The sequence below is a fragment of the Sycon ciliatum genome, chromosome 3, assembly GCF_964019385.1.
Source record: "Sycon ciliatum chromosome 3, ocSycCili1.1, whole genome shotgun sequence".
Lineage (NCBI taxonomy): Eukaryota > Metazoa > Porifera > Calcarea > Leucosolenida > Sycettidae > Sycon > Sycon ciliatum.
The window spans coordinates 43466647-43491308 of record NC_088645.1 but is presented as its reverse complement, the minus strand read 5'-3'; the positions used below and the strand labels follow the sequence as shown (position 1 = coordinate 43491308).

The following is a 24662-nucleotide window of genomic DNA, read 5'->3' as shown; positions in this document are numbered from 1 at the left end:
ATTACAAGCGACCTAGCATGTCTTGACAATACTGCCCTTGCAGCATGTGACAGTTCTGTACACAATTCCTAACTACAATACACTAAAAATAATGTAGTATGAACGTGCAACATGTGACAAGTCGAAAGGATAATGTTCAAGAGTGCAGTCTCCTGTCCACTGCAGCTAATATGGCCTAGTCTATACCAGACGGCCATGGCTGCAAACACAGTTATCTTTCTATTTTGGTTAGAGACCAGAAAAGTGCAACCGACCTCTACAACTACAAACACACACACACACACATGCACACACACACACACACACACACACACACACACACACACACACACACACACACACACACACATGCACACACACACACACACACACACACACACACACACACACATACACACAAACACACACAAACACATTAACAAGAACACACATTGCTTGGGTGGATGGTGCGCGGCCGGCGAAATTGAATTGCATTTGCCCGGGGGGGGGGGCAAGTAATAGCAGGGTTGGCAAGAGCCAAGAGCCCACTGATGCATTCAATGGAGAAATGGAGAGCAGCCGGGCACCGTTTATTGGGGTTTACTTTATAAAAGTAAGCATGTGAGGATAAATATGGGAGTGGGAGGGTGGGAACGAGAAACAAATAAACTGACAACCAGTCACCACCATGAACAATTCTTGAGAAGAGATTGTCAGCAAGGGAGCAAGAAAAATGGGTGCTGGTAACTGAAATACGACCCCCTGAGCGGTGCGCTTACATTGCAAAGATACAACACTGTATTTCCAGGATTTCAGTTGCCAGCACTGTAGTTCCAGCATAACACAAATCCACTGGGACATGCTGCAGCTAATATGGCCTAGTCTACACTGGACGGCCGTGGCTGCAAACACAGTTATCCTTCTATTTTGGTTAGAGGCCAGAAAAGTGCAACCGACCTCTACAACTACAAACACGCACACACACACACACACAAACACACACACACTTGTAGTTGTACTTGTACTTGCTCACTTCAAAAACTGGTCACGTGGGTCTCCCTGGTAGAGGGGAGATCGATCGAAAATGAATCTTGGAGAGATGGCTCAAGTGGCTATAGAACCGCCCAATGGCCGACACCCCTTGAAATCCCCAAAACTCTGGGTGGACTTAGAAAGGATCCCACGTACATGTATGGGCTCACCACACCTCAGTAAGTGGGTGATGACAAGGTGCAGAAAAAGGATTGACGGCATCAGTATATCCATCCTGGGATCCAACTGCAGTTACCCCTGCGAAGTGAAGTGAAGGTAATACCTGCTACTAGCGTGGGTGGGTGGTTAAATCAGAGTGGATCTGATATAAGCGTCATTAGCATCATTGATTACACAAGAGTTAATCTAGCCAGAAGCGGTCCATGGTCAACAGGTATGTATACTTCAAATAGAAAGTATATTATATGAACCCTGAAACCAACAAACACACAAACACACACACACACAAACACACAAACACACAAACACACACACACACACACACACACAAACACACAAACACACAAACACACACACAAACACACACACATACATACATACATACACACACACAAACACACAAACACACACACACACACACACACACAAACACACAAACACACACACACACACACATACACACACAAACGCACTTTCACTTGTACTTGGTAACTGCCAAAACTGGTCAGATGGGTCTCCCTGGAAGAACGGAGAGAGAATCAAAAGAAACATGGAGAGACTCAACATGAAACAAGACACTACCTTCTTGCTTCGCTTGATCTTTGAAATCTGCCTTGGTAGGTGCATGAAAGGAAAGACATGGCATCGTCCATCCACAGCGGATTGAGTTGAGCTTGCAACTGTAGTGCCGTTGGCCTATAAACAGCAGAGAAAATATGATCAAGTAAATTTCTGTACCAGCCGAATCGTAAGAAAAATGTTGATTTTCTATGTAATTTTGCGCTTACTTGGTCCGCGTCAGCAATATTGTCGCTTATCTTTCAGCTTAGTTTTTATGTCGCCAATGCTCACTTGGCAGCCTATTTCATCCCAATTTTGGTTAGCAAGTTAGTTTACTAGTACCTGAAATGTCTAGCTAGATTTCGAGTGGATTTCGAGAGTGGCAGGTGGGTGATTCTGTTTGATACAGTGCTGCATCAAAATAGATTATCTTTTCACACTGCACAGGCAAGAACAGAGCGATGAACAAGAAAGTAATCGGCTACTCGGAATCAGTTCCATTTTGCACAACGGCCGAGATCGCTCACCTCAGGGATCGCTCGCAGTTCCCTCACCTCCAGGTCAACGCTCGGAGTATCCGGTGCATCGTGGAGATTTGCAAGTACTGTAGCCGTCGTCGTCGTTCAAAATAAATCTTGCAAAAGAAGGTCGACTGATTTGAACCACACGAGCAGTCATGCTGCCCACTCGAAGTCCTGTAGAGAAGGCGACCGTCACGATCCACTTCCCTTTAGAAAATTGGCAGGCAGCGGAGAGGAAGAGAGATGAGCTTGCGAAAGCAAGAGTGTCGATCCCGAGCAAAACATATTTGTCACCAGCGCCGAGAGCAGCGACGAGGAGGACCAAAAAAATTATGAACCCTTCCTTGGACAATCAATTCCTCATGACCAGTTGTCATAATATACCTTACCTTCCATCATACCACGTTTTATCATCTCAAGTGCACGTGTTAATGTCCAATGTCTAAGTTCAAATTGTCGAAAGATAAGCGACAATATTGCTGACGCGGACGAAGTACACGACAAGAAAAACTTGCGAGGAAGGTTGCAGCACAGAGTCGAAAAGTCAAATACAATTACTGATGATGCAGAAACTCACCTGACTCAATAGAACTGTCCACAGCACGTATGAAAGAGCTCCGAGGACAATGACCACCATCAATACAACAGCCGCTGATTTGGTTGTGCTTGCAGCTACCGAAGGTTCAGCCTGCAAAACAGCACAGACACAGTATCTCGGAAATATATAGAACTAGCATTAATTTTGTAATTGAAAGGCTCATCATGATCGTACAAAGCGTCCATAACGGTCATTTGGATTTGACCAATCAGCGCACGGCAACACGGGCTGTTTCTTGCAATCGTGGGGTGTTTTCTGAGCTTGACGTGACTGTATTCGTCGGTTTTAGACACTAGGCCATTGTGGATTCGTGTTCAGAAGGTGTGTCTTTGGAGGGTTACCGACTCGAATTTCGTTTGGCTGAGATTGGATGGTGAAAACACTCTAACTCGAAGACGTGCGAACAAATGAATGAAGAGAAAATTAGAAATCGGCGACGGTGAACCGATAGAGAATTCCCAGACCGAGAAAATGGGCTATCGACGGTGAGCACCGGCCAAGTAGAGCTGCTGTTTTACTTTTTTGAAAACGTCAAGGTCGGCCGTGCGTTCCCGCTCGCACCGACAAAACCTGGCCGCCGTGCGCATATCTGCATGTGCAGCAAGAAAGTACGGAGGAGACAGCAAGTGTTCCAAGGGAAGAGTTTACCTTTGTGTTGACTCAAGCTAAGGACTCAGGCAAGTCAGGGATCATACCAGTCACCTCTCATCATGGTCATGACTAAGGGATTCATTTCTGGCCAGGAAACTCCCACTCGCAGCGTGAAAGCTGCGAGGCCAAACAGAACAGGGTGTGCCGAGTCGCGATCAGGAAATGTTGGGTTCTACTAACAACATTGGTTAGCTAGGCACAGCAAATTCTTGTAGATGCCAGGATTCCAGTTCACCAGTACCTCACGGACATATCTTGCTCGACACCCACCAGCGGATTGAGAAAAATGACCAAGATGGCTTGGAGAAAGGACGTCTTCTCCGCATGTCTTTCCCAGCATCAAACAACAAGACTCGCTTCGCCACTGGCCCTTCGCTCTACAGACTAGACCGGGGAGTCGTAAAATATCGGTATTTTACAACTAGACTGCACATCGCTATACATCGATCAGTATGAACTCGAGTGCGTAGCCGCTATGACGGCACAAACTCTGGCCTCCGCGGCCGTCGCCATTTGTTCAAAATGGTGGTCGACACTTTTTGAATTTTGTATGGTCGTGGTGGGCCCTCAATTGGCAGCCAACCCCCCCCCCCCCCCCCCCCGGTATTGAGGAGTGCAAGGCATTCCCAACAGCCATCATTGACCAACTACTTCCTCAAAAAGGTGTGAAAGTGAAAACCAGGCGTGCGAAAGGCGTCAACGTGTGTTTCAGCCAGTCCTTAGATAGATATATACCCCAGTACAGGTCTATACCCCACTACAACCAGTCTTCATACAGGTCTATACTCCACTACAGCCAGTCTTCATACAGGTCTATACCCCACTACAGCCAGTCTTCATACAGGTCTATACTCCACTACAGCCAGTCTTCATACAGGTCTATACTCCACTACAGCCAGTCTTCATACAGGTCTATACTCCACTACAGCCAGTCTTCATACAGGTCTATACTCCACTACAGCCAGTCTTCATACAGGTCTATACTCCACTACAGCCAGTCTTCATACAGGTCTATACCCCACTACAGCCAGTCTTCATACAGGTCTATACTCCACTACAGCCAGTCTTCATACAGGTCTATACCCCACTACAGCCAGTCTTCATACAGGTCTATACTCCACTACAGCCAGTCTTCATACAGGTCTATACTCCACTACAGCCAGTTCGATTGGGAATAAAGGAGGAAGGGAGCGTCTCAGCTTCCTCGGACCAAGACCATTAGACTCAGCACCCCGCAGACTACAATTGGTGAGACTTTGATTTTAGGCTTAACTTCCCCTGTAATGCGGTTTAAAGGGTGGCTTACACCCCGGAAAAATAGTATTTTACTATTTTGGTGGTACATGTACACGCATTGTAGAGAAGTAGGTAAGAAGCAGGTCTCGGCCAGTTTATCAATAAAGAAATTCCACACCTCCCCCACATGCACTCTCTGGCCGACCTGAGCACACCAGCAACATGACTGTCGAGCTGTAGATACTGACAATGAACAAATTCCCTCCATACAGTGCTGTTTCGACCACTAAGGTCGCATCAGGGAAGGTTGGGAAAAATGAATGACTAGAATTAATTAGATCGCACAGTTTTTTTGTGTGATGAGGGCGGCCAGAGAGCGCATGTGTCGGAGGTGGAAATGTTTTATTAGACAGGCGCGTAGCGCCGTATCGCAAACAAAGCAGCTAGAATTCGCTGCGCCAAGTCGCAAAACGCCCAAAACAGGATAAAAACTAGCGCAAAGTGCCCACCCACGTTCAACATTCATTCAGTGCATGTGTCGATGCGCGAGCTGAACTTGCACACGCAGCATGTACAAGGTATACATGATTTCACATGGTATAAAATTATGCGAGTCTTCAACAAGATTGTACATACACTAACAGCTATTGTTGGTACCTTTGCAGGCTGCAGAACTGCAGCGTGAGCGGAAGCGGGGGGGTGGAAGGTGAGTTAGAGTCCCATAATCAGCACCACATTGCATTAGTGCATTGTAAACAAAGGCGCATTAGGCGCGGCGCTGTGTGAAGCAGGGAGCAATAAATACGGGTGTTTTACTGCTCCCTGCGGGTGTGAAGTGACTCCACTGTGCCGCTTTTGTTCCAACTTGCTGCTCTCTGCCATCCGAGGAAAAAAAGCGTGTTTTTTTGCAAGTCCAGATGTGGCAGCCTCCTGCATAACGTTTGTAAGAAGCAGCCAATAATGTCATCATCCGTTCGAGATCAAAGGAGAATGATGTACAGACTGCTGAATCAGACTCGTTGAATTCTCTCCTGTGCAGTTTACCGCAAAAATTCCAAATAGAAGGAGCAGGCTGAGCCAGTATCTATCCTTGGCTGCACAAATTGAAATAGGATGATTTTTTTACACAATGTCGAATCAGACTGAAAAGGGCTACGCTACGCCCTTGTTGTAGTACAAGTAGCCTCTGAAACAGGATTTTCCCTTCTAGGCAAGTCAGCAGTATTTAGGGTACGGCCATACTTTAGTTAACCCTTTGGAACTGCACTGATCACACGACGTCAGGAGATAGCTGCAATTGCAAGTATCATCGTTCCAATTTCCATCATAACGCTGGTTCTAGTTCACCGATTCCGACGATCTTGGGCTCGTTGGAAAGCTCTTGGAACGAGGATAACAGCGAGCCCAAACTCATTCAGGAGAGCGATTGCTGTCTGCTACCGAATGCCAGGAACGCCAGCTGAATACCAAATCCAAAACGGGAATAGTCCTCGTCTCGCTATTTCACTCGTGCTAGCTCAAAATCATTCAAATTTTTTCTAACAGACTCACAAAAGCCGTGACAAAAGGCGCTGGGAGTGATGTCACACGCTGCGTGGGCAGGAAGAGGGAAAATCCCACTTTTGAACGAAATTTGCACTTCGCTGACGCATGAGAAATCGCGCGAACGTTCGCACACTTGCCGCTCTGTTATACTAGCTCGTATCGACCCCGGAGTTTTTCGAGCCGCCAGCTTAGATTCTCTGCTACCTCGTAGGTATTTCGATTGTTGAATTTGGTTGAGATTTGACTGAGTTGTGACTCGTTGAGTGCACTTGCACACATGACTTTGGCATCGCTCGAATTCGAACGATGAGCTCCAAAGGGTTAAATAGTACTGCCAGTTCTCAAGTGCAGCTTACTTGCCGGGAGGGGATACACCCCTTGCCGGGAGGGGATACAACCCTTGCCGGGAGGGGATACACCCCTTGCCGGGAGGGATACACCCATTGCCGGGAGGGATACACCCCTTGCCGGGAGGGATACACCCCTTGCCGGGAGGGATACACCCTTCTTAGGAGGACTGAACTAACTCTATGTGAATGCTGGCAGTTTCAAAAGTCAACGCTTCTAAATAGGCCGTTTGTGGTATGGATTTGTGGCTACTTTCCGGTAATGAGGGTTCATACCTGCTGAGTCACTTCCTCGTCTGTTGCAGCTAGTTGTTGTTGCTGCGCTGCAGTCAGTTGTTGCCGTGTTGCGGTCAATTGTTCTGGTGTTGTTGTCTGGTTGTTGGTAATGGGTTCTTCTAGCGTATCACTCCGCGCCGACAATGCAGTGACGGATGTAGCTTGCTGGGTTAGCTGTTCAGAGATAGAGTCCAGTCGCCGTACAACAGCTGGTAGTACGTTGGAAAGATGAGGCTGTAATGATCACACACAGTGTAGCAAAAACAGCCACACCGCACACAACATACCGATACAGCCACAGCACACACAGCGTATCAACACAACAATACAACACACAACATACCGACACAACCACACCACACCACCCACGGCATGCCAACACAACCCCACCACCCACGGCATGCCAACACAACACCACCACCCACGGCATGCCAACACAACCACACCACCCACGGCATACCAACACAACCACACCACCCACGGCATGCCAACACAACACCACACCACCCACGGCATGCCAACACAACACCACACCACCCACGGCACGCCAACACAACACCACCACCCACGGCATGCCAACACAACACCACCACCCACGGCATGCCAACACAACCACACCACCCACGGCATACCAACACAACCACACCACCCACGGCATGCCAACACAACACCACACCACCCACGGCATGCCAACACAACACCACACCACCCACGGCATGCCAACACAACACCACACCACCCACGGCATGCCAACACAACACCACCACCCACGGCATGCCAACACAACACCACCACCCAGGGCATGCCAACACAACCACACCACCCACGGCATGCCAACACAACCACACCACCCACGGCATGCCAACACAACCACACCACCCACGGCATGCCAACACAACACCACACACCCACGGCATGCCAACACAACACCACACACCCACGGCATGCCAACACAACACCACACACGGCATGCCAACACAACACCACACACAGAATACTGACACAAATCACCCACATAGGAAAATGAATACTCGCCAGCACACACCCATGAGGGCATACGCAAGAATAACATGAACACACACACACACACACACACACACACACACACACACACACACACACACACACACACACACGTGGGCACACACACACACACACACACACACACACACACACACACACACACACACACACACACACACAAGCGCTACTAAGCCACACATTAGGGTGCTGGTGACGAATGCTGTCAAATAAGTTGGGCGAACTGCAGCACATGCTATACTCAAAGGTTGTAGACGTCGCAGTTGATACCGAGATGAAATTATCTCGCTTCACGATCCCCTCCGATACTATGTTTCCCGGTTATTCTCCGCCAATCCGATGTGACCGAAATGCAGCCGGTGACGGTGTCGAAGGTTGGGTTCGGTCAAGCATGCTTTTGCACCTCGACGATATCCCAACGAAGGACCGCGAAGTTGTCTTCCTTACAGTATTCCTGCAGCACAACGTGAAGTAGTGGTCATAGGCCCAGCCTACAGACCTGGGTTGTGTAATGAGGTTGACACCCGGCTAATTGAGTATCTCGATACCACCATTGATACCGCCCAAGGCCATGGATCCTACGTCCTACTTGCCAGTGACTTTAATGTCCACAGCACAGCATGGCTGGGTAGCGCCAAAACCATTGCAGCAGGTGATGCCCTGGAGGAGCTTGCTGCACTCCACCATCTCAGCCAACTTGTGGACCAGCCCACACGTGGCCAGAACACTTTAGACCTTGTTCTCACTGATCTTCTCCAACCTGTCTCGGTCTCCACCAATCCCCCACTGGGTCGGTCAGACCAGGTTCTCACTGATCTTCTCCAACCTGTCTCGGTATCCACCAATCCCCCACTGGGTCGGTCAGACCAGGTTCTCACTGATCTTCTCCAACCTGTCTCGGTAACCACCAATCCCCCCTGACTGGGTCGGTCAGACCATGTTGTTGTGATTTGCGACTTTCCCTCTCCCGGTGAGCTTGAGACCCATATGCCCAGGCCGATCTCTCCCGGTGAGCTTGAGACCCATATGCCCAGGCGGATCTCTCCCGGTGAGCTTGAGACCCATATGCTCAGGCGGATCTCTCCCGGTGAGCTTGAGACCCATATGCTCAGGCGGATCTCTCCCGGTGAGCTTGAGACCCATATGCCCAGGCGGATCTCTCCCGGTGAGCTTGAGACCCATATGCTCAGGCGGATCTCTCCCGGTGAGCTTGAGACCCATATGCTCAGGCGGATCTCTCCCGGTGAGCTTGAGACCCATATGCCCAGGCGGATCTCTCCCGGTGAGCTTGAGACCCATATGCCCAGGCCGATCTGGAGATATTATCAGGCCAACTTGGGGCCGCCTGAAGGCCTACATCCGCAACACGAACTAGAACGCACTGTCCTCAGATGACCAAGACGTATATTGCCTCTGCATATGCATTACTAGCCGGATTCAGGACGGAATACCTATATCCCATCGAAGACCTTCCAAGCCAAGCTGACTGACCCACAGTGGTGGACACCGGAATGCCATGAAGCTTTGGCACGGCGACACCGAGCATGGAAGCTCTGGCGTCGAGATTGGAACAGGCTTGAACTGAAAACAAAACTTCCTAACCACTGTCACACAAGCCATAGCAAGTCAGACGAGGGCCCGCACATCATGGGAGACTCGGATATGGTCTAAACTCTCCTATGGTGGGGTGGTCACACTGACCGGCAGTGGTGATCCACACTGAAATCAGCATCGGGCAGCACATGTAGCTCAAGCATGCCCACGCTGGTCAAGGAGTCTGGACGTGAGCACAGAATAGACCAAGCCAAAGCTGACTGACTGCCTCGCCAAGTGCTTTGTCATAGAGTGCAGCCTTGGCGACGATGACCTCAGTGCTGAAAACCTACCAACTCTTCCGGACCATCCTGCTCTGTCTAACCTCCAGCCTCACTTCCATGTAGCAACAGTACGCAAGCTCCTGTTCCAGATGGATACACGCAAGGAAACTGGTCTGGATAATGTGCCATTCCAGTCACTAAGAGAATGTGCCGGAGGGCTTGCTCGACCACTCGCCATGCTCTTCTCTACAAGTTGTCATCGAGACGTAAAACCACATCAGTGGAAACTGCGCCACGTTCCACCCGTCCATAAGAAGTCTAGTCGTTTAAAGCCCGCACATTACCGACCAGTGTCACTGCTGACTGTGATATCCCTGGTTATGATTGTGCCTGGAGAGCACTATAATTATATAAGTGGTGCTCTTTCAGGCATAATCTTCTTCAGCTTACAAAACCTCAACTGATATGGGGTGAATTCCCCAAAACACTGTGTATTGAGCAGGGAGTGGTGGCTTCTTGCAGAGGAGCATAGTTGGTCCCTCTGTAGTGGTCGTCCGAAAAGTGTTGTCGTCCCTGAAATGAATATCGTTCATTTCGTACTCGGACCCTCCCCTCCATTTGAAACTAACACAGCTTGCTATGCTGGACGACGAAAATCGCATGCATGTACATGTCATATGTACAGTGTCGGTCAACTTGCGATTTCGGCTCGCACCCCCCCCCCCCCCCCCAACGAATGATGTTCATTTCATGGACGACATAAAAACTTTGCGACGACCCCTTAGGGGGTGCACGACTGCATATGTGTAGTATGCCTGGTACATGTCACTCATAGTCATTACGTGCATGCTGAACCTAGTTCGACAATTTTACGGAGTGCATGTGCCCCCCTCCGTTCCCCACACGAGCTATGCGCCTGTTGCAGGTTTGCAGAGTCGAAGGTTCGATGGACTTTTCATGTGCTCTGGATGGCAGTCGTGAGTCAGTCAACTGTCAAAGTCAAGTCGGCGGAAAAGCGCGAGCTCCAGTGTGGGGAGCAAACCCTTTTCTCCGGGATCAATAAGGACAATTACTGGCCTGTGACAAGTCATTTGAAGTGCTCCAAGTACAATATCAAGCTTGTTTCTTGTACAGTGAATTTCGGGATAGTCGACAGGAATGTCGGGATCGCGGGAGTTCATCCAAAATTGCGGGATACTCCCGAAAAAATCTGGATACTTGGCAGGTATGTTGTTTCCCGGTTGAGATTTTGAAACTGTGGGCATTCTTAAACTAGTTGCACTTGTCACCCTAATGGGCGATACACACTACGCCCAAAATGTGGCGTACATGACGTTTTCGTCTGAATAGCTATGACAACATGGAGCGTGGCGGGGAAATCTAAATGCCTGATACGAAAACGTAGACGACATATCCAGACCCCTGTATCGAGATTCATTCTTTCGTTCCCAGGAAGGTTTGGGGCCGAAAAACCTGTACACACAGCTATACGAATAGCGTGTACATGCCTGCATGAATATACTTGCATGAAAACGACGTCTGCCAGTTCATGTTATACCAAAACGTGGCGCGTATTGCAAACAGACTATAAACCGGGATTTCCCTTCTAGGCAAGTATCTGGGGCACGGCTATACTCTCATCTTATTATTTCCCATACAGTTCATATGACTTGATCACATTAATCATACTATTATTTTATTTTTTCATCATAGCCTAGGAGCTGTGGCATCATTTATGATCCCCAGCAAGAAGGCAGCAATGCCTGCACCTATGGTGAAGTAAAATAAAGGTAACGTAACATACCATAACTCTACAAACATGTAGTTGAAAGGTGCTGCCAGTTCCCACGTGCAGTTTACTTGCCAGGAGGGGAGAAGTCCCTTCTTAGGATAACATAACTATGTGAATGCTGGCATTTCGTGCTTCAGCCGGAAAACAGGTTATTTGTGATGAGGGTTTGTAGCTACATTTCGGGAATAAAGCTTCATACCTGATGAGTTGAAGAAGACATTGCTGACAGCTGGTTAGATACCGACGACACTTGGTCACTCAGTGACGAGATGTGTCGGGACGTTTGTGTGTGCTGGTCAGCTATTGTTGTTGTCTGTTCGTCGAGCCGTCGGTTTGTACCATTCAGCCGGTCGGTCACTTGGCGACTAGTGGTGGTTTGTTCGTTGCGTAAAGTGGATACTTCTTGCTGAGTAGCAGTCAGTTGTTGTTGTGTTGTATTCTGGTTGTTGGTGATGGCCGTAAGTTGTTGCTGAGTAGCAGTCAGTTGTTGTTGTGTTACGGTCTGGTTGTTGGTAATGGCCTCTGCAAGCTGTTCCTCTAGCGTATCACTGCGTGCCGACAATGCAGTGATGGACGTAGCTTGCTGGGTTAGCTGTTCGGAGATAGAGTCCAGTCGACGTACAACAGCTGGTGGTACATTGGAAAGATGAGGCTGTAATGAACACACAGGGTTGTGGCGACACAGCAACACCACACAGAGCATACCAACATAACACCACACAGAGCATACCAACACAACACCACACACAGTGTAGGCAATAAAATAACACCACACACAGTGTAGGCAATAAAATAACACCACACACAGTGTAGCCAATAAAATAATATCACACACAACATGAAGAGAAAAGTACTTTAGACGTTACTAGTTATGACTAACAGTCCACCAAGGTAACCAAGGTAACCAAGGTAACCAAGGTAACAAGGATATTGAGACATCCGACTACCTGATACCTAGTTCCAATACATCTACGAATCTCAAACCAACAACCTCCCTTAATTGGGAGGCTCAGATGCGGAATACTTCAATGAGGGGAAGGGATGCGTCACGAAGATGTGCACGAGCTATGACCCTCGGCAACAAAGAATGTCGAATGTTACAAGATGATGATGACGAGACTAGTAAGACCATTGGACAAACCGGTCTAACTACAACTCGAAAACGCAAGGCAACATACCACCCAACATGGGAGGCTCATAAGAGTGTAAAAAATTAACTAAAAATACATGAAGAGTGGAAGCCAAGCGAAAGCGAACTGTCACAAACCGAAAACCATTATCCTACTTAACTCCATGTTGGTGTAACCATGATGGACAAGTTTGGTACAATAACCTTCACCTCATTGGAACTTTCCGCAGCTGAGCCTTCCAAGTTGGAAGGTTGTTGGTTTGCGCTTCGTAGATGTGTTGGAACTAGGTGTCAGGTCGTCGATGGTCTCAATATCTTAGAGTCAGTTGTGTGCCTTGTTGTCGCACTATCCGACTGTTTGTTATCTCGTTATCTAATCACTATTACCTCACCATCCTAGTGTTCTATTACACACAACATAGCAACCGCAATAACACCACACACAGAATACCAACACAATCACCTACATAGAAAAATAGACAAAAAAGATCGAAAAACAATGAATGAGAGTGTTTCTGGATTGTTTGGTGACAGCCACTGGCTTCTCCAGGCAGCATTGGCCCTCACTCCAGTCTTCATCTCTATTTCCTGTCGTTTAGATACCATTTCAATGGTCAACTCTACCTGAATGTATGTGTTCTGGTCTACACGTATTGCAGCCCAATTTCAGCAGAATGGAAACTGTTCTTTATGCTACAAGTACAGGACCAGTAGACCAGTGTACTTGCAATTCTCTCTCTCTCTCTCTCTCTCTCTCTCTCTCTCTCTCTCTCTCGTTGCCGCTGATTGTGATAGGTATAGGCAGCTTGTTTTGTCAGTGTATTTAGGTTTTCTTTTAATTTTTTAATTATTAATATTTTCAGTATACCCAACTCGCAACACACTAACAGTCCTTGGCTACACCACGTACAGTTGAAATTGTCCATATTTTCACCCAGGAGGGCATCATCAGGGATATCCATCCATCCATCCATCCATACATACATACATACATACATACAAGTACTTAGTGGGGTGCTGTGGCATAATCGAAAACGCTGCGAAGTAGCGTTCGGCCCTTATTCCCAATCGAACATGGCTGAACAAGTAGTCAAGGGCTCGTGCGTAAATCAGTCAACTGGTTACCGTGCCTGCAGGCTACAACTTACAGCATGTTTAGGCGAGTTTCTGTCACTCGAGTTGAACCTTTGAGTTGATCCTTGGTGTGAAAATTGTCGCCTGCTGGCGCGGTGACTAGGTGACTGGTGTACGTAGGAGCACGTTACCGCTTGTTCAACCATGTTCGATTGGGAAAAAGGGCCGAACGCTGCATCGCAGCCTTTTAGGACCAAAACCAGTCGAATCAGCGTCCAAAAGACTATAACATATCGGCCAATCGCGGTCATCCGTGCTTTTCTAAGAACAATAAGGCGCTTTCAGTGACGTTTTGCATACAAATCCCCATCTAGTAGGGCGCAGTCACCCAGTTTCGGTGGAAGTGTGCGAGTTCGATTGGGAATAAAGGAGGAAGGGAACGTCTCAGCTTCCTCGTACCAAGACCATTCGACTCAGCACCCCGAAGACTACAACTGGTGAAAAATTGATTTTAGGCTTATCTTCCCCTTTAATAAAAAAGGTAGCAGCCTACCCATAAATTTCATAGGGCATTCAATTGACCGTAACTTTAGTGTCTCTCAATGGATTGGAGTTAAATTTTCATCACACACTCCTGCCACTATGCTGGCCCTCTGGACATGATTTAAAAGTTCTTGCGCCTCATTGACAGGCTTTCCAGGCCGGAAAAACTCAAAATTCCGGCATAGTGCCACGGTGTGCGAGCCACCTAGGAGCCAAAAAAATGCATTTACAATTTTTTCACCTTTTCTTGCCCATTCTGTCCGTGCACGGGATCCAAACCTAAAAAAGTCCAGAAACAGCCATGGGTGGTGGGATAGGGCCCCTGAACGTGGCCATGGAATCTGTCAAAACGAGTGGGCGTTCTCTCACACACTCCCACAGACCGAAATCAATTTTTGAATTTTTAGGTTTAGGGTGTGCTACGAGGTCGTACCTTTGATACAACATCCAGTGCTGGGACCTCCACAGCAAGCCATTTCCACAGCGCTGCACACCAAATCCAGGATACCCTCCAAAATCGGCAAAGACTACCACTCACGTTCCACTACTGCCTAGTACTGAATCCTACCAGACTTCTTCAAGTTCAACGTCAACTACAATAATCAAGCCACATATCTGCAACGTCACGAGGGTTCTGGCAAAAGTCCTGTCACCGTGCAACCCAATACATGGCTAAAAACGTGATTTTTTGGACTTGGAGCAAATTTCTGCACACTTTCGCGTTTTTCCATAATACGACAAGTTGCACACGGTCTGCTCACATTCATATACAGTGCTGCCAAAAAATGACAGAGCGGATCAAAAAATCTTTCCTTGCAAGGGCACATTTTCGGCCATAACTCTTGAACGGCTGGTCAGATCGAGACAAAAGTTTCAGAGATTTTGCAGCTATTCATGCTCTTTCAAGTTTCAACTGATGTAGCACTCGATATGGATTTACAAATTCGATTTTCAGCGAATTTTTGGGTAGGCTGCCACGTTTAATTTAATCAGCTCCTTAATGGCTATTTTACTGCGACTTCAGCCCAATATGCAGCGCAAGATTTGCTGCGGTTTTCAAAGAATTGTTCCGCTATTGTCCGTGGGGACAGGTGTGCCACTACAAAATCCCCCCCCCCCCCCCACGGTCTACTCAAGATACAGACTCTCTCCAAATTTCATCTTTGGGATATATGTCGCTGAAAGTTACAGTCATGTGTGAAGTTCATGTACACGGATACGCTACCAGTATTAAATTTGGTAAGAGAAAAATTGTTTGCAACTTCTCAGAAGGGACGTTTGCCTGGTCTGTGTGTATGCGCGCACGCGCGTGTGTGTGTGTGTGTGTGTGTGTGTGTGTGTGTATGTGTGTGTGCATGCATGCAAGCTACTTTGTGTTGAGTCTGTTGCCAACAAGCTTGGCTGCTTGAAGGTGTAATGTTGTACCTGCCACCTTTCGTTGGTTTCAGGGTTCATGTACTGTATACTGTAAAAGCACTGCAGATTGAGTATTTCGCTCCTGCTCTTGTAGCAGTTGAGCACTCTTGCGTGGGGTAGTGCCTTTGCTGTTTGCGTTATCCAGAGCTCACTGATCTGTCAGTTTGAGCACTCTGGCAAGGTACATTCGGGCCTGGTTTAAATCTGGCTTTGGAAAATTTATTTTTCATTGCTACCAGGTTCGGCCTCATTTCCTCTGTGCTGCGCTGACGAGTCCACAAAGGACGAAACAGTTCTGTCCGCAGATTGAGTATACTGTAAAAACAAGTTTTCTTCGGTGTAACTTTAATTTCGGCGACTTTGGTAGAGAAACCAGGCAACTAAATTTAAATCACACCTACAGTCCATTCATAAAAAGATGGACGTCTAGCTTTTGGCCATAAATGCGTCCAAACTTTGAGTTTTTTTAGAATTTTTAGCTGCAATCCCCTATTGAATCCTCTTCCAATTATGTTTCTGAAGCCTATTTTTCCGAAAAGCAAGCCCTACCAAGAATAGGATTTCGGCCAGGTTTTGCCCCAAAAGCACTGAATTGGGAAAAACCATCAAAATCCAGGTCGTTTGACCCTGCCTGCAACAGTGCGCTGTGCAGTTCGAACCCCAGTTCGGGTACCCTTTTTGGACTTTTTTTCCAATTTCCAATTTTGCAGCACTGCACTGTGTGCGATAAAATCACGGAAAATCGCCAAATATAAGAGCTTGCCAGAGCCAGGGCTAGGCCCAGACAGATCCTGCCGGCACGTCTTTCGGCAAAATATCGAAGAATTGAAAGAGCGGAAATTGCCTGCAAAATTGGAGCAAATTATCGAGATGTTGGGTATAATCGATGCCCGATACATGGATTTCCTTGTTTCTTATCCGTTCAGCAGGATACACTGCCCAGGACGAGATCATGTCACCGAAATATCAATGGGATTCACTGTGGATCGACACGATTTTAGAAGAACTCAGGGACACGTGCGTGGAAACCCGTGTTGAGAAACCGACCCTGCGACTTTTATGAAACGTTGTACGGGATTGTACGGGAATTGGATAAAATACACGTTTTTCTAGAGCAAAATGGAGCAAAATATCGAGTTTCTTGTGCCACGCTCGGCAAAATACTGTAAACCCCTAGTTTTAGCGAAATATAAACCTTAGCGAATTTAGCGAATCAGTCAAATTCGCTAAAGTTAGAGGTCGCAAATCACTTTTTTCTTTTCTTTTTTTAGTGACAATTCGAAATCGCTAAATATTATTGGTTTACAGTATCGACGATTTCGCAGCAACTTTTTGCGGCAAAATATCTAGGCGAGCGGAGCAGAATCTGTCTGGGCGTAGCCAGGGCCCATGTTTTTATGAATGGACTGTAAATGATACCTGAGTATGCACTGTATGTGATGGGAATACTGGTCACCTACAGTCCATTTCAAAACTATAGGCGCGCAGTGTTTTTGAAATATTTCAAACTTGGCTAGAACGCTTTGAGAATAGTTTTCGGAATATTGCTCAGGTCCGCTCCACAATTACACTCATAATAGTTTCTAAACGATTGGATAACAGACGCCCAATTTGGAAAAAATTATGCACAAAGTGATCACAGATTTTATGTGGTATAGATGCTGGCATAACGGTTTTTGCCTAGGTACGCGTCTATAGTTTTCAGATGGACTGTAGTTCTGCATTACACCTCAAACCTGTGAGATCCCTGGCACCGAAATATTAATGCACCTAAAATTACTTGAACTACATGGTCTCCAGTAGTTTCTATTTGAAGTAAACATCCTTGATAACCATGAACTACTTCTGGCTAGATTAACGCTTCTGAAATCAATGGTGCTAGTGAAGCTTATATCAGATCTACCCTGATTTAGCCACCCACTCTAGTGGCAAATAATTATTGCCTTCACTGGGGGCAGAGGTAACTGTAGTTGGATCCCGGGTCGGACACCCTGATGCCGTCAATATTTTTTCCTCACCATTAATTTACTGAGGTGTGGTGAACCAATGAGTGCATGGGATCACCCATAGTTTGGGGATTTCAGGGGTGTTGGCTGTTGGCCGGTTCCATAGCCAATTGAGTCATCTTTTCAAGATTCCTTTCGAGTCTCTCTCCCCTCTTCCGGGGAGACTCACGTGACCAGTTTTGGCAGTGAGCACGTACAGTGTGTGTGTGTGTGTGTGTGTGTGTGTGTGTGTGTGTGTGTGTGTGTGTGTGTGTGTGTGTGTGTGTGTGTGTGTGTGTGTGTGCGTGTGTGTGAAGAATGAAAAATAGGGATTCACTGGCCAGAAAAAACCACTTCAAAACAGCTGTGTGGTGGATACCAGGCTGAAATTAATGGCAGTCAATTCATCAGCCTTGCAAGCTGTTGAATGGTGTAATCCAGCACAAGTTGCTATGTCTAACATAGGTGTTCGCTATCATCGCTTCCACGATGGGCATGTCTGAGTCTGAGTGTGTGTGTATGTGTGTGTGTGTGTGTGTGTGTGTGTGTGTATGTGTGTGTGTGTGTGTGTGTGTGTGTGTGTGTGTGTGTATGTGTGTGTCAGCTAGTTCGGTTGATGGGTACATTTATGCCAGAGAGTGTTAGCACGGTTGCCAACGGGCTCGGCTGCTTGACGGTATATTGTTGCACTCGCCACCTTTGTTGGTTCCAGGGTTCATATACTTTCTTTTTGAAGTATACATACCTGTTAACCATGGACTGCTTCCGGGTAGATTAACTCTTGTGTAATCAATAGTGCTAGTGAAGCTTATATCAGATCCACTCTGATTTAGCCACCCACACTAGTAGCAAGTATTACCTTCACAGGGGTAACTGCAGTTGGATCCCGGGGCGGATACCCTGATGCCGTCAATCCTTTTTCGGCACCTTGTCCTCACCCACTTACTGAGGTGTGGTGAGCCCATACGTGGGATCATTTTCAAGTCCACCCATACACAGTTTGGGGGTGTCAGGGGGTGTCGGCCGTTGGGCGGTTCAATAGCCAATTGAGTCATCTTTCCAAGATTCCTTTTGAGTCTCTCTCTCCTCTCCCAGGGAGACCCACGTGACCAGTTTTGGCAGTGGGCAAGTACAAGTATGTGTGTGTGTGTGTGTACACATGCGTGTGTGTGTGTGTGTGTGTGTGTGTGTGTGTGTGTGTGTGTGTGTGTGTGTGTGTGTGTGTGTGTGTGTGTGTGTGTGTGTCCCATATGGTGCATTGGTATGTGTCGATTTACAATCGAGAGGTTGCGGTTTCAATTCCCGACGATTATGGTCGCACACGTCTTTCTTCTCTTTCTCATCTCTTAGCTCTTCTTTCATTCTCCTGGGTGGTTACCAACAGCCAGTGTATGCCGGAGTATGTGGTGTGGTGTGTGTATCGAAAAAAAAGGATTGAAAAAATGGAAAATTGAAAACATAGCCAGCAATCGCATGTCATCACGTACATTGAAAATAAACATAATTTTGCGAATCGACCTTTTTTTCAGGATCACTTTTCAACGAGGACGAAGCAAAGTCGGCCGAACGAAGCCTACAGGAAGAAAATCATATAATCATCCGCTCCACTTCACCATCACGATACTGACATAGATACGAGATGAAACAACTAGAAAATCCACAAGAAAACTGTACGGCCATCATCGCATCATTGGACTTTGGTCTGACTTTGGTCTGACTTTGGTCTGAGAATTTCTATCGCGATCAAAAATGTATGAGGAGCACTCAAAAATAAGCTACAGACGTACCTTTATCGCTCTCTACTCCTTTTTCAAGGCACAAAAGTCGACTCTCCACTTTCAAACAAGGAACTAGACATACCAGTGGTCCTTTTCAGCTGCTCCACGAGCGCAGGAAATGTTCACCAAGGGGCGCAGAGCAGCATCCATTCCAGAAAAAGAGCTAAAATACGAGTGAGACTGCATGCCTGAGTACACGAGTACATGTATGAGTACATGCAGAAAATAGTCAATTTCAGCGTTTCTGCTCCAAACAGCAACTAGCTTCGACTAGAAACAAAGATTACACCAAAGGATCAAACAACAACCATTTTCTGCAGTTTTTTGCAGATGGCTTCCTTGTGCTTGGCCCAGCACGCCAAAAATCACACCTCGGAGGAGTACAAAAAATTATAACTCTCAGATGTCCTCGATTGCTGGCCATGATAGGGATTCACTGGCCAGAAAAGTCACTTCAATCAGCTCTGTGGTGGATACCAAGCTAAAATTAGTGGCGGTCAATTCATCAGCCTTGCAAGCCGTTGAATGGTGTAATCCCAGCACAAGTTGCTATGTCTAACATGGCTGTTCGCTATCATCGCTTCGGCGATGGGCATGTCTGAGTCTGAGTCTGAGTGTGTTTGTGTGTGTGTGCACGTGCGTGCGTGTGTGTGTGCGTGTGTGTGTATGTGTGTTTGTGTGTGTGCGTCTAAAGGTTTATCACAAGAAAACGTTCTTGGAATCCACCCAACAACTTTGGCTTGACGTGTGTATAGAATAAGTGCGCAGCAGATCATTTTTATTGCTATGCTGAAATAGTTGTTTCCACGTAGTTTTTTTTTTGTAAAATAAAGAATGAAATACAACTCGGACACTGAGCCAGTAATAAATGTTAAATAGTAGAAAACACATGGGAACGAGTTATGAATCAACTATCCACTCCTGTGACCTGATTATATTGTAACTCGGATACAGTCAGACCTCGCATAACCGCACACATCCGTTTTCCACAAAAATATTCGGATAGGCGAGGGAACCGGATAATCAAACACACGTACTGTATGTATGCATGCCATACGCTGTAAATCGGCAACCATCGATTTTCTTCCGGATGGCGAGGGATGCGGATAAAAGAGGACCGGATGGCAAGGGATGCGGATAAAAGAGGACCGGATAAAAGAGGACCGGATGGCGAGGGATGCGGATAAAAGAGGAGCGGATAAGTGAGGTCTGACTGTATTATGCTGCAACTATCCACGACTGTAACAAGATGAAAAACAGTCAGAAAGTGCGATAATCATGGCCAGCAATCGAGGACATCTGAGAGTTGTAATTTTTGTACTCCTCCGAGGTGTGATTTTTGGCGTGCTGGGCCAAGCAGAAGGAAGCCATCTGCAAAAAAACGGCAGAAAATGGTTGTTGTTTGATCCTTTGGTGCAATCTTTGTTTCTAGTCGAAGCTAGTTGCTGTTTGGAGCAGAAACGCTGAAATTGACTATTTTCTGCATGTACTCATACATGTACTCGTGTACTCAGGCATGCAGTCTCACTCGTATTTTAGCTCTTTTTCTGGAATGGATGCTGCTCTGCGCCCCTTGGTGAACATTTCCTGCGCTCGTGGAGCAGCTGAAAAGGACCACTGGTATGTCTAGTTCCTGGTTTGAAAGTGGAGAGTCGACTTTCATGCCTTGAAAAAGGAGTAGAGAGCGATAAAGGTACGTCTGTGGCGTATTTTTGAGTGCTCCTCGTACATTTTTGATCGTGATAGAAATTCTCAGACCAAAGTCAGACCAAAGTCAGCGCGATGATGGCCGTACAGTTTTCTTGTGGATTTTTTAGTTCTTTCATCTCGTATCTATGTCAGTATCGTGATGGTGAAGTGGAGAGGGTGATTTTCTTCCTCTAGGCTTCGTTCGGCCGACTTTGCTTCGTCCTCGTTGAAAAGTGATCCTGAAAAAAAGGTCGATTCGCAAAATTATGTTGATTTTGAATGTACGTGATGACATGCGATTGCTGGCTATGCTTCGGTCCTACGTAACCATGAACCTTCCAAATTGGAAGGCTGTTGGTTTGCGCACTGGAGGTGTGTTAGAGCTAGGTCTCGGGTCGCTGAATGTCTCAGTACCTTGTCAGTTTTGTGCCCTATTATCGCACTCTCCTTCGCCTCCTAACACTGTCTGTCTTATTTTTCCCCTCCTTCTTGTCCCTCCTCCTAACATTTCGTATCATGTACCTGTCACTCCTTTCATTTTTCTCCTTCTTTCTTTTTGGTGCGTTTTATGTCCCCATGATGTCGAGACCTCAGGTCGGCTGAGGGCAAAAAGCCTCACCATCACTATGCTCCCACTACGCAATTTTCTTGTGAGCTGTGATCATTGTAAAGAAAATTGATTATCACCTCCACCACTACACTGCGCTCTTAGCCGACTAGCCTTCCACTTCCCTTTTCCCTCGTTATCACCTCAGCTATGCCAGTTTTGTATGTGGAAAACCCCCTACTATAATAGCAGTTTGGTCTTATATTTTATCATTCAACATCTACCTTCACTGATGAGCTACCGTATTTTCCGGAGTATAGTGCGCACCTTTGTATAACGCGCACCCACAATCTTCATTGGGGGTGCGCACTTCAATCTTCATTGATGTTCATGCATTTGATATTCGGAGCATAGTGCGCACCTGCGATTTAGGGCCTAGAATAGCACATCTAAAGTGCGCAATATACTCCGGAAAATACGGTATGTGTTAGCGAAACAGCTGTCTGAAGGAGTTATCAATATCGTCTACGGAAGTGTCCTCGCACTGGTGATGGTTGTGTGCAGGAGGGTCCAGTGTCTGCTCTAGGATTGTAGGACAGCCGGGTACACGTGTACCTGGCGCAACCATTTCAACCGGGTCAGAGCCGGGTACACATGTACCTGGCGCTGTCTCACCAGCCAAGTCACAGCTTTGCCATGGAAGTGCGTCGCGTACCAGAAGCAGGTCATCTTTTTCGTCTCCATGTCGTAGACAAGCCATGGACGACCTGTTTTCCAAGAGTCCTGGAAGCATGCAGGGCCTGTGGATTCGCCTCTTCGCTGGAGGCTCCATTTCCAAACACAACACCTCAACGATCAAGCCCGAACTGAGCGCGTGCACACACGGGATACTGACTACTTTCACTTCGACGCGCACCTCTGCATGATCTGTCACATATACAAGCCATGTAGTCAGTCCTTTCAAAGTTCGAACGTGTAAAGTACCAACCGGGTCAGAGGTGACCCAGTACTATATTTTCAACCGGGTCCAAGCGCCGCCCAACCGGGTCGATTACCCGGCTCTGGAGCAGACACTGGGGTCTCGTCGGCTAAGAGCGCAGTGTAGTGGTGGAGGTGATAGTCAACATTTTTTTCAACGGCCGAGAGCTCTGTCGCACCCTGTAATAATAAAATTTAAATACTAATTTTAAAGAACTGTTTCAGAACACAGTTCGTCCTCCACCTTGTAACATACTGTCATTCAACAATACCTGTATCCATGGCATGTTCCCATGTACACTGCACAAGTAGTAGTAAACAGTTACTAAACACCACTTCAAATACATTCAGCAAACTACAGTGCTACTCAATGGAGAGGTTAAGATTCAGGTGATTTCCGACGTGACGCGCAATTTCACGTCAAATTCAGCGTAAAACTCCAAGTTTCGACGCGAGCTGCAGGTCACTCGCGTTGTTTTCGACGCGCGAGCCAAATAGCGCGAGCTGAACTTTCGTGTCACCTCGGAAATAACGTGCATCTTGACCTCTCTATTGAAATCCAGTCGCGTCACTCAACCACGCGCCGGGCTTTCCCCACCCCTAGAGTCACCTGTGAACACCAGGGGCGCGGAAATGCGGAATGATGCAAGGCGCAAACTAGTTTAAAAGCTAAAATTAACTTACTTGCAATGAGGAACGCGACTGGACTTCACTGAGCACTGCTCTACTTTAACAAACTACTTACCGACGAGAGACTGGTGAACAGCTGCAACACTCGCTTCATCTCCTCGTGTACTTCCTCGGCGGTCGGTCGCTCGCTCGGTTCATTGGAGTGGCAGCGAATTGCCAGCGGCTTCAGTGGGTGGTCATCAGGGAGTCGCCGAAGATAAGCAGCTCGCCGCCTTGTCTCTGCCACCACCTGCGTCGCTTCCTGTCCACTGGCGGCGTCGCGGACGATTACAACGGACGGAGCGTTGATCAGGTCGATCCCAGGCAGAACACCGGTGATAACAGCCAGTAGCGTAACTCCCAACGAGAAGATATCCAGCGGACGATCATAGTCAGGTTGCTCTACCATGGCTTCCGGCGGCATAAAAGCCAACGTCCCGGGGCAACGAGTCATGACCATTCGAGCCGCCTGGAACTGTTGCTGCTGTTGACGAGGGGATGCCAAACGTACGAACTTCGCAACACCGAAATCACACACCTTTGCGACTCCGTTCTTGATCATCACATTTTTCGGTGCGAGGTCCCGGTGGATAATACCACGAACGTGCAGGTATCGGATACCGGCCGACGTGTCGCAGAGGTAGCCGATCAGCATCAAGCCATCCTCCCGATCCTCACCAATACTCAACTCTTCCAACGTAGAAGTCAGCAACTCCAACGCGAGAGCAGCGTTTCGCCCAACTCTAGCAATGCCCAGCAATTGACAAAGATTGGGGTGGTGGGTACGACTGAGACGAAAGACCTCTTGCCCAAACGATATAATTTTCCTCTCTCGGTCCTGAACACCAGGCTCAACCAAAATGGGATGCAGAACTTTCAGGGCGATATCTATTCCCTGCCAGTTCAGCCGATACACGGCGGCATCGGAGCCACGACCCAGTTCATCTTCTTGCGTCACTCGTACGTCTCCCAAGAAAACAATATCCTGATTTGTCAAGCCTAACTCTCTCATCAATGGCAAAGCTTCCTGCTCCATTCTCTCACTAAAGAGACACTGCTTTCATTGAGCAGACACACCAATGAAGCGCAGTGGAGTGGTGCGGACACTAGCGTTGCAACTGATTTTGTAGTCGAGTTGTAGCTGTTCGTTGTCATCATGTATCCGCACAGCTTCAACATCATTGTCATCATGGTCATGGAAGGTCTACTTGTCAATGACTATGACTGTGTTGTACTAGAACTACACTCTGTCTACACTACACACTCTCTACAGTGCTG

General features: G+C 47.3%; 1 protein-coding gene across 2 annotated transcripts in view; it reads right to left on the bottom strand.

Annotated features, from left to right (window-relative positions):
• The window catches only part of LOC135812300 (mitogen-activated protein kinase kinase kinase 7-like), a 26462-nt gene extending 1972 nt beyond the window's left edge, over window positions 1–24490 (bottom strand). The window contains exons 1-6 of one of the 2 annotated variants that reach the window (XM_065325678.1): window positions 23461–24485; window positions 11776–12228; window positions 6927–7160; window positions 2851–2961; window positions 1774–1887; window positions 528–1443 (exon numbers count right to left, since the gene is read on the bottom strand). In XM_065325678.1, the coding sequence (XP_065181750.1) occupies window positions 1417–1443; window positions 1774–1887; window positions 2851–2961; window positions 6927–7160; window positions 11776–12228; window positions 23461–24420 (1899 nt within the window). In that variant the 5' untranslated portion in view covers window positions 24421–24485 and the 3' untranslated portion in view covers window positions 528–1416. Of the gene's footprint in view, window positions 1–527; window positions 1444–1773; window positions 1888–2850; window positions 2962–6926; window positions 7161–11775; window positions 12229–23460 lie in introns of those variants that run through there. The other variant, XM_065325677.1, reaches the window with a different exon arrangement.
• Window positions 24491–24662: the final 172 nt, after the last annotated feature.